At 48.6% G+C, this 16,908-nt stretch overlaps 1 protein-coding gene across 1 annotated transcript; it reads left to right on the top strand.

Annotated features, from left to right (window-relative positions):
• The first annotated feature begins 287 nt into the window (after positions 1-287).
• Positions 288-1,588, top strand: LOC125514460 (dof zinc finger protein 4-like). Its single transcript, XM_048679803.1, has one exon. It carries the CDS (start codon positions 416-418, stop codon positions 1,289-1,291), a length of 876 nt encoding a protein of 291 aa, XP_048535760.1. The 5' UTR covers positions 288-415; the 3' UTR covers positions 1,292-1,588.
• The last annotated feature ends 15,320 nt before the right edge of the window (positions 1,589-16,908 follow it).

Here is a 16,908-nt window from a genome sequence, read left to right as displayed (position 1 = left end):
TGAAAGCGCATCGCCGAAAATCCTGAAATAAATCCAGGAATAATGCGAGCACCAGGATTTGAACCCTGATGGGTTGGGGATACCACTGTCCACCTAACCAACTCAACCACAGGTTGATTCGCAAGGTTTCTATACACGCTAGTACGATTACATCCATGGCATGGAACATTTTTTGTTTAAGGGTATTTTGGTCAACATTTAGAAGCCAAGGGCACTTGCGTAATTTCACGGGCAGCAGCGATCCATCGGTTGCAGATATTTACCCGCTATCCATGTGTGATGCAGAGGCCAAGCTCATTGGGTGGAGCTCTTGCCGCTCCTAGCTCGTCGACAAGCACACCCACAAAGCCACTGATAATAAGCACATAGCAGCGCGCGCTCTTATAGTAGAACGTTCTGAACTCCGCACCAGCCCATGCAAGACTTCCAGTCCATCCCGGGCCTCGCCGGGCGGCTGTTCGGCGGCGCGGCGGCGGCGGACATCCGGCGCGTGCAGGGCCCGGCGTCCCGGTGCGGCGTGTTCTCGCAGGCGGCGTCCGCGCAGCCGGAGGCGGCCGTCAAGTGCCCGCGGTGCGAGTCCACCAACACCAAGTTCTGCTACTACAACAACTACAACCTGTCGCAGCCGCGCCACTTCTGCAAGAGCTGCCGCCGGTACTGGACCAAGGGCGGCGTCCTCCGCAACGTCCCCGTCGGCGGCGGCTGCCGCAAGGCCAAGCGCAGCTCCTCGTCGGCGTCGGCACCGTCGACGCCCGCGGCCATGGACGCCAAGAGCCAGCGGCGCGCGTCCGCGTCGTCCTCTTCCCGCTCCAACAGCGGCAGCGGCAGCGCCAGCCCCACGGCCGCTGCGGAAGAGACGACGACAACGGAGACCGAGCCCCCTCCCCCGCCCACGCCGTCGTCCAACTCCAACTCCAACGCGGTCTCCTTCGCCAACCGCATGACGAACTACCCCTTCGCGGCAGACGTGCCACCTCCGGCGCCGATATTCGCCGACCAGGCGGCCGCCCTCGCGTCCCTCTTCGCGCCGCCTCCTCCACCGCCTCTCCCGGTGTTCAGCTTCTCGGCGGAGCCGAAGATGGAGGAGGCGATCGGCTCACTGCTACTCCCGGGGCAGGAGCCGGCGCAAGAGCCAGAGGAGCCCACCTGCACCTCCACCGTCGCCGACATGGCGCCGTTCATGTCCCTGGACGCGGGGATCTTCGAGCTCGGCGACGCGTCGCCGGCCGATTACTGGAACGGCGGGAGCTGCTGGACGGACGTCCAGGACCCGTCCGTCTACCTACCCTAGTTTGGCTTAGTTCCTCATCACGATTGCCTTAATTAAGCTGCGGTTAAATGCTTCTTAACGACGACCAACAGCTAGCTGGTAAGTACTATAGCACATGTAATGCTACGTGTACGTACGTACTGCCTGCACTTGTACCGTACCTCTTTGTTCTTGTTGCATTTCTGGGGCTGCACATCACAGGTTTGTGTAAGAAAGCTAACCATTGTGTCGCTACAACCGAATCACATCACCACTTATTCTTGCTACTCTTTAGATTGTGATTGTGTGAACTTCTCCAATGCATGTTGTACCCCTAAATTGTTGGCCTGTCTCAGTATTCTCTCATACTCTTTTCTGTAACATAAATCGCTTATGTGAATTTGGGAAAAATATATAGAATACATAGATTGCGGCGTAAAGTTGTGCAATGTTTTCAAACATATATTTAACTTTTTTCTGCACGGATCACGGTGTCATACACGCATATACCTCATCCGTAATTTCACATATATATTTAAAAAAACCAGAACCTGCTTGGGAGTTGGAGCTATATTTTGTCTTTCCAAAACCGGAAAGAGTGTTGAATAATCTTAGAAAACATCGAGAAAGAAAATAAACGAAGAAAAATAGTTTGAATCGGATCAAGGGGCGCAATATTAATCTCCCTTTCCATTATGAAAATTTGATTTGTTTTTCTTCGCGACAAGGCCAAAGCTATATAAGATTGGGGCGTTATAGTTTTCCTCCGAAGAACGCAATCATGTTAGGGCTTTGTCGTCTGGTCGTAGTTCGGTGGTTGATTTGCTGAGTTTATGTTAGGTTATCGTGGTACTTAAATTTCGGGCCTCTCGCTCTCCGGGGAGTTTGTGTTGATGGGGATGGCACTGGCGGGCTAGCTGGCGCTTACGTACAGTACTGGTTCTGTGTAGGGTACATCGGTACAGTACAGAGTGCGCGTACGTCCGCTGGCCCCAGCGGCCTCGACCGATCGGCATGGCGCGACATACCTGCTCGCGTGCGCCCTCACGCCAACTTGGACCGGTCCCGTCCCGTGTCCACACCACCACTGCTACTATAGTAGTAGGAGTAGTAGTTTCCGAGGACCAAACCCAAGTGTTTGGCGGGCATCATGATTCATGAGCTAGGTGCAGGTCCGCCGGAAGGCGACGTAAACCGCTGGCGAACCGGTGCGGCGCGCGAGTCAAAGCATTAAGGAGACGGTGGTCCCGTTTCGTCAGCGGGGGTCGTTGTTCCGTTGACAGTCATGGCCGGTGCACCGTACGATTTGTCCGTTGCGTGATTGCGTCCCACCCCAGTACACCCACTCCTGCCCGTCTCGGATCGGGGCTGCGTTGCGTGGCTCCGGCCGGGACACGGGTTCGGGAGGAATAGTCGCCCCTCCTCCCGTCACGCGTCGGCCCGTGCTGCTGCACCCGAGAGTCGTCACGCACGCTCGACCGAACGCGCTGCTCAGATTGCTTGGTTTTTGATGGAGAGGACACCAAGGCCCCCGAATCTTGACTAGATGGATTGGCGATCATGTCGCTCAAGATTTTCGTCGAGAGTAGTCTCGACGAAAATCTGCTAGCACGGTGCCCCTGCATATCTGCCAAACTTATACAGTACGTATATCCAAGATAAACACACCATGCATAGATTAGAGCCTAGCTAGACTATCTCTGCACCGGAGAGTCCAGCTACCGGACTAGGGAGCAATGATTGCTTCGGGCTAAAGAAATCTTGATACGGGTCAGGGTCGACTTATCCACCATTTACGGCCCACGGTCGAGGGGCTGCGTGAAGGAAAAGAATCATCGCATCGTTGTAGCTTGGGCCGAGCTGTGGCAAATTTTCGTGTTTTGAACTTTTTCTGAAATCTATTTAAGATTTGATTCTAGTTTGATTTTTTTTTAAATCTGACCCTTTTGCTACCGCCAGAGTCTATGGTGGTAGGGTCTAACAGCTTACCATCAGGGACTTTGGCGATAGGAAATATTGTCACCGCCAACCGGGCTGGCGGTAGCCTGCACAAACCTACTGCCAAGGTGTTTGGCGGTAAGCATGAGCGCGCACTGTGTTCAATATTTACAAGGTTTTTGGCGGTAGGGCATGAAACCCTACCGTCAGGGATTTTGGCGGTAGGCTGTTATATCCTACCGTCATGGTCCCTGACGGTAGCAAAATGATCAGATTTTGAATTTTTTTCAAACTAGGATCAAATTTTAAATAGGTTTCAGGAAAGAGTCGAAACACCAGATTTAGCCCGAGCTGTCCCGCCATGACCCACTGCGATGAGACGTGAGAGGTACAGCGGTTGCGTCTGAACAAAGGACTGAGCTGTAACTGTGCAGTAAGACTGTGCCATGCCGCCGTGTCCTGCCCGGTCCACGTCGCGCTCGCAGGTCCCGTCAGCGATGAAAACTTTCCGCTGACTGCTCCCTCCCTCCCCCGTCGCCCATCCACACCTGCTCCACTCCACGACCGCCCAACACAAAAAATCAGACGCATAATCCAGTAACAATCAGTGCTTCCCCTGTTAAAGAAAGAGAACCATCGTTACGTTTTCTCCAGACAGTGTTGATTGCTGCCGACCGTCCGATCAGAAGCGGCTCGTCTCTTTCGTCCGCGGCGATGGACCGATGGTCACGTACGGACACAGTGGCAGAACAGTACGTACAACAGTACACGCGGTGCCACAGAGGAACAGGAATTTTCCTGCTTACCTCGTGGGCAGTCGTCACAGATACGGTATCTTCGCCCAGGAATTTTTATGGCCATGCTCATGCTGTCACAGGCACTGCGGCGGCGAAGCAGCCTGTGGCGTCGATCAGCCATCAGCCATCACTCCGAACTCTGACGAGGTGCACAGTGGTAGCGGCACTGCGGTACAGGCGCTATTGTTCGTGCATTTACTGCTGCAGTTCGTGGCGATGGCAGAGGCGCAGGACACGACGGTACTGTTCGGAAGTTACTGTGATCCCAGGAGGTAACTGGCGATCCATCACTCGGCTCCATTGACTCCACTGCGCCTGCGGGCAGGGCAATGAAGACGTGGTCCTTGTACTCAGTTCTTCAGAGTGTGGCTGGTCGATCGCCGCTTCAGAAGGTAGCCGCGGAGAGGCCCGGTGCGGAGATGGCCGGTGATGAGTGGATGGACGCGTGGGCGATCCGGCGATCGCGACCGATCCGTCTGTTGTGGCCGCGGAAAAGAAGAGCATGTCGCAGAACCCGACTCCGTTCCAGCCTCCGGTTAAGGCTTGCGAGAGACGTGGAGGAGTCGAGGGTCATGTTGTAGAATACTAGTATCTTGGATGATGAAGGCAAGAAATGGTTGATTGGTATGAAGAAGAGGATCAACGAGCGCAACAATGAAGGTGTTTCATTTTTTTGCAGGGGGAATAATGTATTACTCAACTCATAATGTTCATATAAACAATCGTAACTAGCTCTACTACATCTAATGGGCCAGAACCAACCCAAGTCATATATCTACCTTCTCTATGAGCAAACTTAGCTAAATTATCGCTGACCTTATTTTAAATACGATTGGCATAAGTAATATATGATTCACGAAGACACATGAGGTGCCTAATCTCCTTAATGAGTGAGGAGTAGACCGATCTATCTACTTCCTGAGTTTGAATCAACTTGACTGCAACAATAGAGCCCATCTCAACCTTGCTTGACAAGTCACTCCTCTAGACGGCAAACAACAAGCGTTCCATGCAAACACATAATTCAGCTTACATGGCTTCACGGCGCAAGAAGACAAGACAATGCTAACCTTGTCGTCCCTCAACACCATACCCGCGCCTGTTGTACCATCATGTGCATCATATTTGTTGGGGATCGTAGCAGAAAACAAAAAAAATTCCTACGTTTCACCAAGGTCAATCTATGGAGTCAACTAGCAACGAGAGGAGAGTGCATCTACATACCCTTGTAGATCGCGAGCGGAAGCGTTCAAGAGAACGGGGATGATGGAGTCGTACTCGCCATGATCCAAATCACCGATGACCAAATGCCGAACGGACGGCACCTCCGCGTTCAACACACGTACGGAGCGGATGACGTCTCCTCCTTCTTGATCCAGCAAGGGGGAAGGAGAGGTTGATGAAGATCCAGCAGCACGACGGCGTGGTGGAGGATGCAGCAGTGATCGCAGCAGGGCTTCGCCGAGCTTCTGCGAGAGGGAGAGGTGTAGCAGGGGAGAGGGAGGCGCCAAGGCTTGAGGTGCGGCTGCCCTCCCTCCCCCCCTTTATATAGGCCCCCTAGGGGGGTGCGCCGGCCCTAGGAGATGGGATCTCCTAGGGGGGGGGGCGGCCAAGGGGGTGGAGTACCCCCCAAGGCAAGTGGAGGCGCCCCCTCCCCTAGGGTTCCCAACCCTAGGCGCATGGGGGGCCCAAGGGGGGGGGCGCACCAGCCCACTATGGGCTGGTTCCCCTCCCCACTTCAGCCCATGGGGCCCTCCGGGATGGGTAGCCCCACCCGGTGGACCCCCGGGACCCATCCGGTGGTCCCGGTACAATACCGGTGACCCTGAAACTTTCCCGATGGCCGAAACTACACTTCTTATATATAATTCTTCACCTCCGGACAATTCCGGAACTCCTCGTGACGTCCAGGATCTTATCCGGGACTCCGAACAACTTTCGGATTACTACATACTCATATATATACAACCCTAGCGTCACCGAACCTTAAGTGTGTAGACCCTACGGGTTCGGGAGACAAGCAGACATGACCGAGACGACTCTCTGGTCAATAACCAACAGTGGGATTTGGATACCCATGTTGGCTCCCACATGCTCCTCGATGATCTCATCGGATGAACCACGATGTCGAGGACCTAATCAATCCCGTACTCAATTCCCTTTGTCAATCGGTACGTTACTTGCCAGAGACTCGATCGTCGGTATCCCAATACCTTGTTCAGTCTCGTTACCGGCAAGTCACTTTACTCGTACCGTAATGCATGATCCCGTGATCAACCACTTGATCACATTGAGCTCATTATGATGATGCATTACCGAGTGGGCCAGAGATACCTCTCCGTCATACGGAGTGACAAATCCCAGTCTCGATTGGTGCCAACCCAACAGACACTTTCGGAGATACCTGTAATGTACCTTTATAGTCACCCAGTTACGTTGTGACGTTTGGCACACCCAAGGCACTCCTACCGTCCTACGGTATCCGGGAGTTGCACAATCTCATGGTCTAAGGAAATGATACTTGACATCCAGAAAAGCTACAGCAAACGAACTACACGATCTTTGTGCTATGCTTAGGTTTGGGTCTTGTCCATCACATCATTCTCCTAATGATGCGATCCCGTTATCAATGACATCCCCATGTCCATAGCCAGGAAACAATGACTATCTGTTGATCAACGAGCTAGTCAACTAGAGGCTCACTAGGGACACATTGTGGTCTATGTATTCACACATGTATTACGATTTCCGGATAATACAATTATAGCATGAATAATAGACAATTATCATGAACAAGGAAATATAATAATTATTTATTATTGCCTCTAGGGCATATTTCCAACAGTCTCCCACTTGCACTAGAGTCAATCATCTAGTTACATTGTGATGAATCGAACACCCATGGAATTCTGGTGTTGATCATGTTTTGCTCTAGGGAGAGGTTTAGTCAACGGATCTACTACATTCAGGTCCGTATGTACTTTACAAATCTCTATGTCTCCATTTTGAACACTTTCACGAATGGAGTTGAAGCGACGCTTGATATGCCTGGTCTTCCTATGAAACCTGGGCTCCTTGGCAAGGGCAATAGCTCCAGTGTTGTCACAGAAGAGAGTCATTGGGCCCGACGCATTGGGTATGACTCCTAGGTCGGTAATGAACTCCTTCACCCAGACTGCTTCGTGTGCTGCCTTCGAGGCTGCCATGTACTCCGCTTCACATGTAGATCCCGCCACAACGCTTTGCTTGCAACTGCACCAGCTTACTGCCCCACCATTCAAAATATACACGTATTCGGTTTGTGACTTAGAGTCATCCAGATCTGTGTCGAAGCTAGCATCGACGTAACCCTTTACGACGAGCTCTTCGTCACCTCCATAAACGAGAAACATTTCCTTAGTCCTTTTCAGGTACTTCAGGATATTTTTGACCGCTGTCCAGTGTTCCATGCCGGGATTACTTTGGTACCTTCCTACCAAACTTACGGCAAGGTTTACATCAGGTCTGGTACACAGCATAGCATACATGATAGACCCTATGGTCGAGGCATAGGGGACAACACTCATCTTTTCTCTATATTCTGCCGTGGTCGGGCATTGAGCCAAGCTCAATCTCGTACCTTGCAATACAGGCAAGAACCCCTTCTTTGACTGATCCATTTTGAACTTCTTCAAAATCTTGTCAAGATACGTACTCTGTGAAAGACCAATGAGGCGTCTCGATCTATCTCTATAGATCTTGATGCCTAATATATAAGCAGCTTCTCCAAGGTCCTTCATTGAAAAACACTTATTCAAATAGGCCTTTATGCTTTCCAAGAATTCTATATCATTTCCCATCAACAGTATGTCATCCACATACAATATGAGAAATGCTACAGAGCTCCCACTCACTTTCTTATAAATGCAGGCTTCTCCATAAGTCTGCATAAACCCAAACGCTTTGATCATCTCATCAAAGCGAATGTTCCAACTCCGAGATGCTTGTACCAGCCCATAAATCGAGCGTTGGAGCTTGCACACCTTGTCAGCATTCTTAGGATCGACAAAACCTTCCGGCTGCATCATATACAATTCTTCCTTAAGGAAACCATTAAGGAATGCCGTTTTGACGTCCATTTGCCATATCTCATAATCATAGAATGTGGCAATTGCTAACATGATTCGGACGGACTTCAACTTCGCTACGGGTGAGAAAGTCTCATCGTAGTCAACCCCTTGAACTTGTCGATAACCCTTAGCGACAAGCCGAGCCTTATAGATGGTCACATTACCATCCGCGTCTGTCTTCTTCTTAAAGATCCATTTATTTTCCATGGCTCGCCGATCAACGGGCAAGTCAGTCAAAGTCCATACTTCTTTTTCATACATGGATCCTATCTCGGATTTCATGGCTTCCAGCCATTTATCGGAATCCGGGCCCGCCATCGCTTCTTCATAGTTCGAAGGTTCACCGTTGTCTAACAACATGATTTCCAAGACAGGGTTGCCATACCACTCTGGTGCGGAACGTGTCCTTGTGGACCTACGAAGTTCAGTAACAACTTGATCTGAAGTTTCATGATCACCATCATCAACTTCCTCTCTAGTCGGTGCAGGCACCTCAGGAACATTTTCTTGAGCTGCGCCATTTACCGGTTCAAGAGGTAATACTTTATCAAGTTCTACCTTCCTCCCACTTATTTCTTTCGAGAGAAACTCCTTCTCTAGAAAGGACCCATTCTTGGCAACAAAGATCTTGCCTTCGGATCTGAGGTAGAAGGTATACCCAACAGTTTCTTTAAGGTATCCTATGAAGACGCATTTTTCCGACTTGGGTTCGAGCTTTTCAGGTTGAAGTTTCTTGACATAAGAATCGCATCCCCAAACTTTTAGAAATGACAGCTTAGGTTTCTTCCCAAACCATAATTCATACGGTGTCGTCTCAACGGATTTCGATGGAGCCCTATTTAAAGTGAATGCGGCAGTCTCTAAAGCATAGCCCCAAAATGATAGCGGTAAATCAGTAAGAGACATCATAGATCGCACCATATCTAATAGAGTGCGATTACGACGTTCGGACACACCATTACACTGAGGTGTTCCAGGCGGCGTGAGTTGTGAAACTATTCCACATTTTCTTAAGTGTGTGCCAAATTCGTGACTCAAGTATTCTCCCCCACGATCTGATCGCAAGAACTTGATTTTCCTGTCACGTTGATTCTCAACCTCACTTTGAAATTCCTTGAACTTTTCAAAGGTCTCAGACTTGTGTTTCATTAAGTAGACATACCCATATCTACTCAAGTCATCAGTGAGGGTGAGGACATAACGATAGCCATCGCGAGCCTCAACACTCATTGGACCGCACACATCAGTATGTATGATTTCCAATAAGTTGGTTGCTCGCTCCATTGTTCCTGAGAACGGAGTCTTGGTCATTTTATCCATGAGGCATGGTTCGCACGTGTCAAATGATTCGTAATCAAGAGACTCTAAAAGTCCATCTGCATGGAGTTTCTTCATGCGTTTGACACCTATGTGACCAAGGCGGCAGTGCCACAAGTATGTGGGACTATCATTATCAACCTTACATCTTTTGGTATTCACACTATGAATATGTGTAGCATTACGCTCGAGATTCATTAAGAATAAACCATTCACCATCGGAGCATGACCATAAAACATATCTCTCATATAAATAGAACAACCATTATTCTCGGATTTAAATGAGTAGCCATCTCGTATTAAACGAGATCCTGATACAATGTTCATGCTCAAAGCTGGCACTAAATAACAATTATTGAGGTTTAAAACTAATTCCGTAGGTAAATGTAGAGGTAGCGTGCCGACGGCGATCACATCGACCTTGGAACCATTCCCGACGTGCATCGTCACCTCGTCCTTCGCTAGTCTCCGCTTATTCCACAGCTCCTGCTTTGAGTTACAAATGTGAGCAACCGCACCAGTATCAAATACCCAGGAGCTACTACGAGTACTGGTAAGGTACACATCAATTACATGTATATCACATATACCTTTTGTGATGCCGGCCTTCTTGTCCGCTAAGTATTTGGGGCAGTTCCGCTTCCAGTGACCACTTCCCTTGCAATAAAAGCACTCAGTCTCGGGCTTGGGTCCATTCTTTGGCTTCTTCCCGACAGCTTGCTTACCGGGAGCGGCAACTCCCTTGCTGTCCTTCTTGAAGTTCTTCTTACCCTTGCCTTTCTTGAACTTAGTGGTTTTATTCACCATCAACACTTGATGTTCCTTTTTGACTTCTACCTCTGCTGATTTCAGCATTGCAAATACTTCAGGAATGGTCTTTTCCATCCCCTGCATATTGAAGTTCATCACAAAGTTCTTGTAGCTTGGTGGAAGCGAATGAAGGATTCTGTCAATGACCGCGTCATCCGGGAGATTAACTCCCAGCTGAGTCTAGCGGTTATGCAACCCAGACATTTTGAGTATGTGCTCACTGACAGAACTATTTTCCTCCATCTTACAGCTGAAGAATTTGTCGGAGACTTCATATCTCTCGACCTGGGCATGAGCTTGGAAAACCATTTTCAGCTCTTCAAACATCTCATATGCTCCGTGTCTCTCAAAACGCTTTTGGAGCCCCGGCTCTAAGCTGTAAAGCATGCCGCACTGAACGAGGGAGTAGTCATCGGTACGTGCCTGCCAAGCGTTCATAACGTCTTGTTCTGCAGGGAGAACAGGTGCGTCACCCGGCGGTGCTTGTAGGACATAATCTTTCTTGGCAGCTATGAGGATGATCCTCAGGTTCCGGACCCAGTCCATATAGTTGCTGCCATCGTCTTTCAGCTTGGTTTTCTCTAGGAACGCGTTGAAGTTGAGGACAACGTTGGCCATTTGATCTACAAGACATATTGTAAAGATTTTAGACTAAGTTCATGATAATTAAGTTCATCTAATCAAATTATTCAATGAACTCCCACTTAGATAGACATCCCTCCAGTCATCTAAGTATAACATGATCCGAGTTGACTAGGCCGTGTCTGATCATCACGTGAGACGGACTAGTCAACATTGGTGAACATCTTCATGTTGATCGTATCTTCTATATGACTCATGCTCGACCTTTCGGTCTTCTGTGTTCCGAGGCCATGTCTGTACATGCTAGGCTCGTCAAGTCAACCTAAGTGTATTGCGTGTGTAAATCTGTCTTACACCCGTTGTATGTGAACGTTGGAATCTATCACACCCGATCATCACGTGGTGCTTCGAAACAACGAACTGTCGCAACGGCGCACAATTAGGGGGAACACTTTCTTGAAATTATTATGAGGGATCATCTTATTTACTACCGTCATTCTAAGTAAACAAGATGCAAAAACATGATAAACATCACATACAATCAAATAATAGTGACATGATATGGCCAATATCATATAGCTCCTTTGATCTCCATCTTGGGGCTCCATGATCATCTTGTCACCGGCATGACACCATGATCTCCATCATCGTGTCTTCTTGAAGTTGTCTCGTCATCTATTACTTCTACTACTATGGCTAACGCTTTAGCAATAAAGTAAAGTAATTACATGACGTTTATGTTGACACGCAGGTCATAAATAAATAAAGACAACTCCTATGGCTCCTGCCGGTTGTCATACTCATCGACATGCAAGTCGTGATTCCTATTACAAGAACATGATCGATCTCATACATCACATATATCATTCATCATTCATCACAACCTTTGGCCATATCACATCACAAAACACTTGCTGCAAAAACAAGTTAGACGTCCTCTAATTGTTGTTGCAAGTTTTTACGTGGCTGCTATAGGTTTCTAGCAAGAACGTTTCTTACCTACGACAAAACCACAACGTGAATTGCCAATTTCTATTTACCCTTCATAAGGACCCTGTTCATCGAATCCGATCCGACTAAAGTGGGAGAGACAGACACCCGCCAGCCACCTTATGCAACTAGTGCATATCAATCGGTGGAACCGGTCTCACGTAAGCGTACGTGTAAGGTTGGTCCGAGCCGCTTCATCCCACGATGCCGCCGAATCAATATAAGACTAGTAACGGCAAGCAAATCGACAATATCGACGCCCACAACTACTTTGTGTTCTACTCGTGCATAGTAACTACGCATAGACCTAGCTCATGATGCCACTATTGGGGATCGTAGCAGAAAACAAAAAAATTTCCTACGTTTCACCAAGGTCAATCTATGGAGTCAACTAGCAACGAGAGGAGAGTGCATCTACATACCCTTGTAGATCGCGAGCGGAAGCGTTCAAGAGAACGGGGATGATTGAGTCGTACTCGCCGTGATCCAAATCACCGATGACCAAGTGCCGAACGGACGGCACCTCCGCGTTCAACACACGTACGGAGCGGATGACGTCTCCTCCTTCTTGATCTAGCAAGGGGGAAGGAGAGGTTGATGAAGATCTAGCAGCACGACGGCGTGGTGGTGGATGCAGCAGTGATCGCAGCAGGGCTTCGCCGAGCTTCTGCGAGAGGGAAAGGTGTAGCAGGGGAGAGGGAGGCGCCAAGGCTTGAGGTGCGGCTGCCCTCCCTCCCCCCTTTATATAGGCCCCCTAGGGGGTGCGCCGGCCCTAGGAGATGGGATCTCCTAGGGGGGCGGCGGCCAAGGGCGTGGAGTACCCCCCAAGGCAAGTGGAGGCGCCCCCTAGGGTTCCCAACCCTAGGCGCATGGGGGGCCCAAGGGGGGGCGCGCATCAGCCCACTATGGGCTGGTTCCCCTCCCCACTTCAGCCCATGGGGCCCTCCGGGATGGGTAGCCCCACCCGGTGGACCCCCGGGACCCATCCGGTGGTCCCGGTACAATACCGGTGACCCCGAAACTTTCCCGATGGCCGAAACTACACTTCTTATATATAATTCTTCACCTCCGGACAATTTCGGAACTCCTCGTGACGTCCAGGATCTCATCCGGGACTCCTAACAACTTTCGGATTACTGCATACTCATATCTATACAACCCTAGCGTCACCGAACCTTAAGTGTGTAGACCCTACGGGTTCGGGAGACAAGCAGACATGACAGAGACGACTCTCTGGTCAATAACCAACAGCGGGATCTGGATACCTATGTTGTCTCCCACATGCTCCTCGATGATCTCATCGGATGAACCACGATGTCGAGGACCTAATCAATCCCGTACTCAATTCCCTTTGTCAATCGGTACGTTAGTTGCCCGAGACTCGATCGTCGGTATCCCAATACCTTGTTCAGTCTCGTTACCGGCAAGTCACTTTACTCATACCGTAATGCATGATCCCATGATCAACCACTTGATCACATTGAGCTCATTATGATGATGCATTACCGAGTGGGCCCAGAGATACCTCTCCGTCATACGGAGTGACAAATCCCAGTCTCGATTCGTGCCAACCCAACAGACACTTTCGGAGATACCTGTAATGTACCTTTATAGTCACCCAGTTACGTTGTGACGTTTGGCACACCCAAGGCACTCCTACGGTATCCGGGAGTTGCACAATCTCATGGTCTAAGGAAATGATACTTGACATCCAGAAAAGCTACAGCAAACGAACTACACGATCTTTGTGCTATGCTTAGGTTTGGGTCTTGTCCATCACATCATTCTCCTAATGATGTGATCCCGTTATCAATGACATCCCCATGTCCATAGCCAGGAAACCATGACTATCTGTTGATCAACGAGCTAGTCAACTAGAGGCTCACTAGGGACACATTGTGGTCTATGTATTCACACATGTATTACGGTTTCCGGATAATACAATTATAGCATGAATAATAGACAATTATCATGAACAATGAAATATAATAATCATTTTATTATTGCCTCTAGGGCATATTTCCAACAATATTCATATGTATTCAGCTTCACCCAACCAGCTTCAGGTGCACACCACTCGGGATCAACATCGCCCATTATCAAATGTGGTCGGCGGACTCAGTTACCATATGTGACAATAGTTTTACCCTTGCTAGGAGATGAGGATAGATCAGTTCTAATGTCGATTAGTGAATCAAAGCAGCTCACCAAGAACCTTCTAGATGCTTCCATAGGAGGCGGGGGCTTAGGATGAACCACCTCATTCCAAATGTGGCAGGCACGCCACAACGTCATTAGAAGTAGAGCGCTCGATATCCGGTAGTGGCTCTAGAACAACCAATAGCCATTCCCTCCCCGAATTTTGGATGGAAGTAATATTCGGTAAAGTCCATATCTCACACATGGTATGCTATAATTATTAAGAAAGAGTGCGAGGTACGACGGAGCGAATGAAAGCCGTCTTCGGTTTCTCAATAACACACCGGGAATAAGTCATTATGCTCAAGGCCTCAGATGTGCTTGTTCTGCCATGTTGGCAATGAATCCGCGGCCACCCTCCAAGCAAAATTACAAACCGTGGGAGGAACATCACATGACCAAATGACATGCCAACAGGACCGACACCCATCAGGTCTAGTACTAGTCTCCGTCAATGTACCTATGAGCTTCCTTGAAGCCAAATTGGTATGCATTTTTGACAGAAAAACCCCATACTTACCAGGCCCCCAAGCAAGTGTATCATCCTCCAACCGTGGCGAAGCATGGATCTCGGCAACATCAGCCGGTATGAAATAATTCTACAACAGACCATAATTCCATGAACCGTTCTTGTTTAGCAATTCAGAGACAAACCGAATTCGACATCTTCCTTGCAATGTGATGGGTTTTTAGGAGAAGGGCCACAAAATCCAATTAGCATGCCAAATCCGAGTACTCCTTTCGTTTCCGGCCCTTCAAATCAAACCTTTTTTCAGTCGATCAAGCCATAGCTAATAGCGTGCAATGATGATGAGGCATTCCCAAGAAAATAGTGTCCTCAAACTTACTGCTAGGGTAGTTCTGGCCTTTAAACTGTTGGGGAACGTAGTAATTTCAAAAATTTCCTACGCACACACATGATCATGGTGATGCATAGCAACGAGAGGGAAGAGTGTTGTCCACGTACCCTCGTAGACCATTAAGCAGAAGCGTTATGACAACGCGGTTGATGTAGTCGTACGTCTTCACGATCGACCGATCCTCAGTACCGAACGTACGGCACCTCCGCGTTCAGCACACGTTCCGCTCGGTGACGTCCCACGAACTCACGATCCAGTAGAGCTCGGGGAAGAGTTTCGTCAGCACGACGGCGTGGTGACGATGTTGATGAAGTTCTGCAGCAGGGCTTCGCCTAAACACCGCTACAGTATGACCGAGGTGGATTATGGTGGAGGGGGCACCGCACAAGGCTGGGAGAGATCTTTGTGATCAACTTGTGTGTCTAGAGGCGCCCCCTGCCCCTATATATAAAGGAGCAAGGGGGAGGCCGGCTGGCCCTTGTTGGCAAGCCTAGGAGGAGGAATCCTCCTCCTAGTAGGAGTAGGATTCCTCCCTTTCCTACTCCTACTAGGAGGGGGAAAGGCAGGGAGAGAAAGAGAAGGAAAGGGGGGCACCACCCCCCTTCTCCTAGTCCAATTCGGACAAGGGGAAGGGGGCGCGCTGCCTGCCCTAGGATGGCCCCTATATCTTTCCCTTATAGCCCAACAAGGCCCATTAGTCCCGGGGGAGGGGGGTCCGGTAACCCCTCCGGTACTCCGGTAAAATCCCGATTTCACCCGGAACTATTCCGATGTCCAAATGTAGGCTTCCAATATATCAATATTTATGTCTCGACCATTTCGAGACTCCTCTTCATGTCCGTGATCAAATCCGGGACTCCGAACTACCTTCGGTACATCAAAACATATAAACTCATAAAACTGATCATCACAGAACTTTAAGCGTGCGGACCCTACGGGTTCGAGAACTATGTAGACATGACCGAGACACGTCTCCGGTCAATAACCAATAGCGGAACCTGAATGCTCATATTGGTTCCTACATATTCTACAAAGATCTTTATCGGTCAAACCGCACAACACTATATGTTGTTCTCTTTGTCATCGGTATGTTATTTGCCCGAGATTCGATCATCGGTATCCCAATACCTAGTTCAATCTCGTTACCGGCAAGTCTCTTTACTCGTTCCGTAATACATCATCCTATAACTAACTCATTAGTTATCATGCTTGCAAGGCTTATAGTGATGTGTATTACCGAGAGGGCCCAGAGATACCTCTCCGACATTCGGAGTGACAAATCCTAATCTTGATCTTTGCCAACTCAACAAGTACCATCGGAGACACCTGTAGAGCACCTTTATAATCACCCAGTTACGTTGTGACGTTTGGTAGCACACAAAGTGTTCCTCCGATATTCGGGAGTTGCATAATCTCATAGTCATAAGGACATGTATAAGTCATGAAGAAAGCAATAACAGTAAACAAACGATCAAGTGCTAAGCTAACGGAATGGGTCAAGTCAATCACATCATTCTCCTAATGATGTGATCCCATTGATCAAATAACAACTCATGTCTATGGTTAGGAAACTTAACCATCTTTGATCAATGAGCTAGTCAAGTAGAGGCATACTAGTGACACTATGTTTGTCTATGTATTCACACATGTATTATGTTTCCGGTTAATACAATTCTAGCATGAATAATAAACATTTATCATGAAATAAGGAAATAAATAATAAATTTGTTATTACCTCTAGGGCATATTTTCTTCAGTATCCCACTTGCACAAGAGTCAATAATCCAGATTACACAGTAATGATTTTAACACCCATGGAGCCTTGGTGCTGATCATGTTTTGCTCGTGGAAGAGGCTTAGTCAACGGGTCTGCAACATTTAGATCCGTATGTATCTTGCAAATCTCTATGTCTCCCACCTGGACTTGATCCCAGATGGAGTTGAAGCGTCTCTTGATGTGCTTGGTTCTCTTGTGAAATCTGGATTCTTTTGCCAAGGCAATTGCACCAGTATTGTCACAAAAGATTTTCATTGGACCCGATGCACTAGGTATGACA

Source organism: Triticum urartu, chromosome 6 (genome assembly GCF_003073215.2).
Source record: "Triticum urartu cultivar G1812 chromosome 6, Tu2.1, whole genome shotgun sequence".
NCBI classification, from domain to species: Eukaryota; Viridiplantae; Streptophyta; class Magnoliopsida; order Poales; family Poaceae; genus Triticum; species Triticum urartu.
The sequence above is the reverse complement of the archived record's forward strand: the minus strand, read 5'-3'. Positions and strand labels throughout refer to the sequence as shown.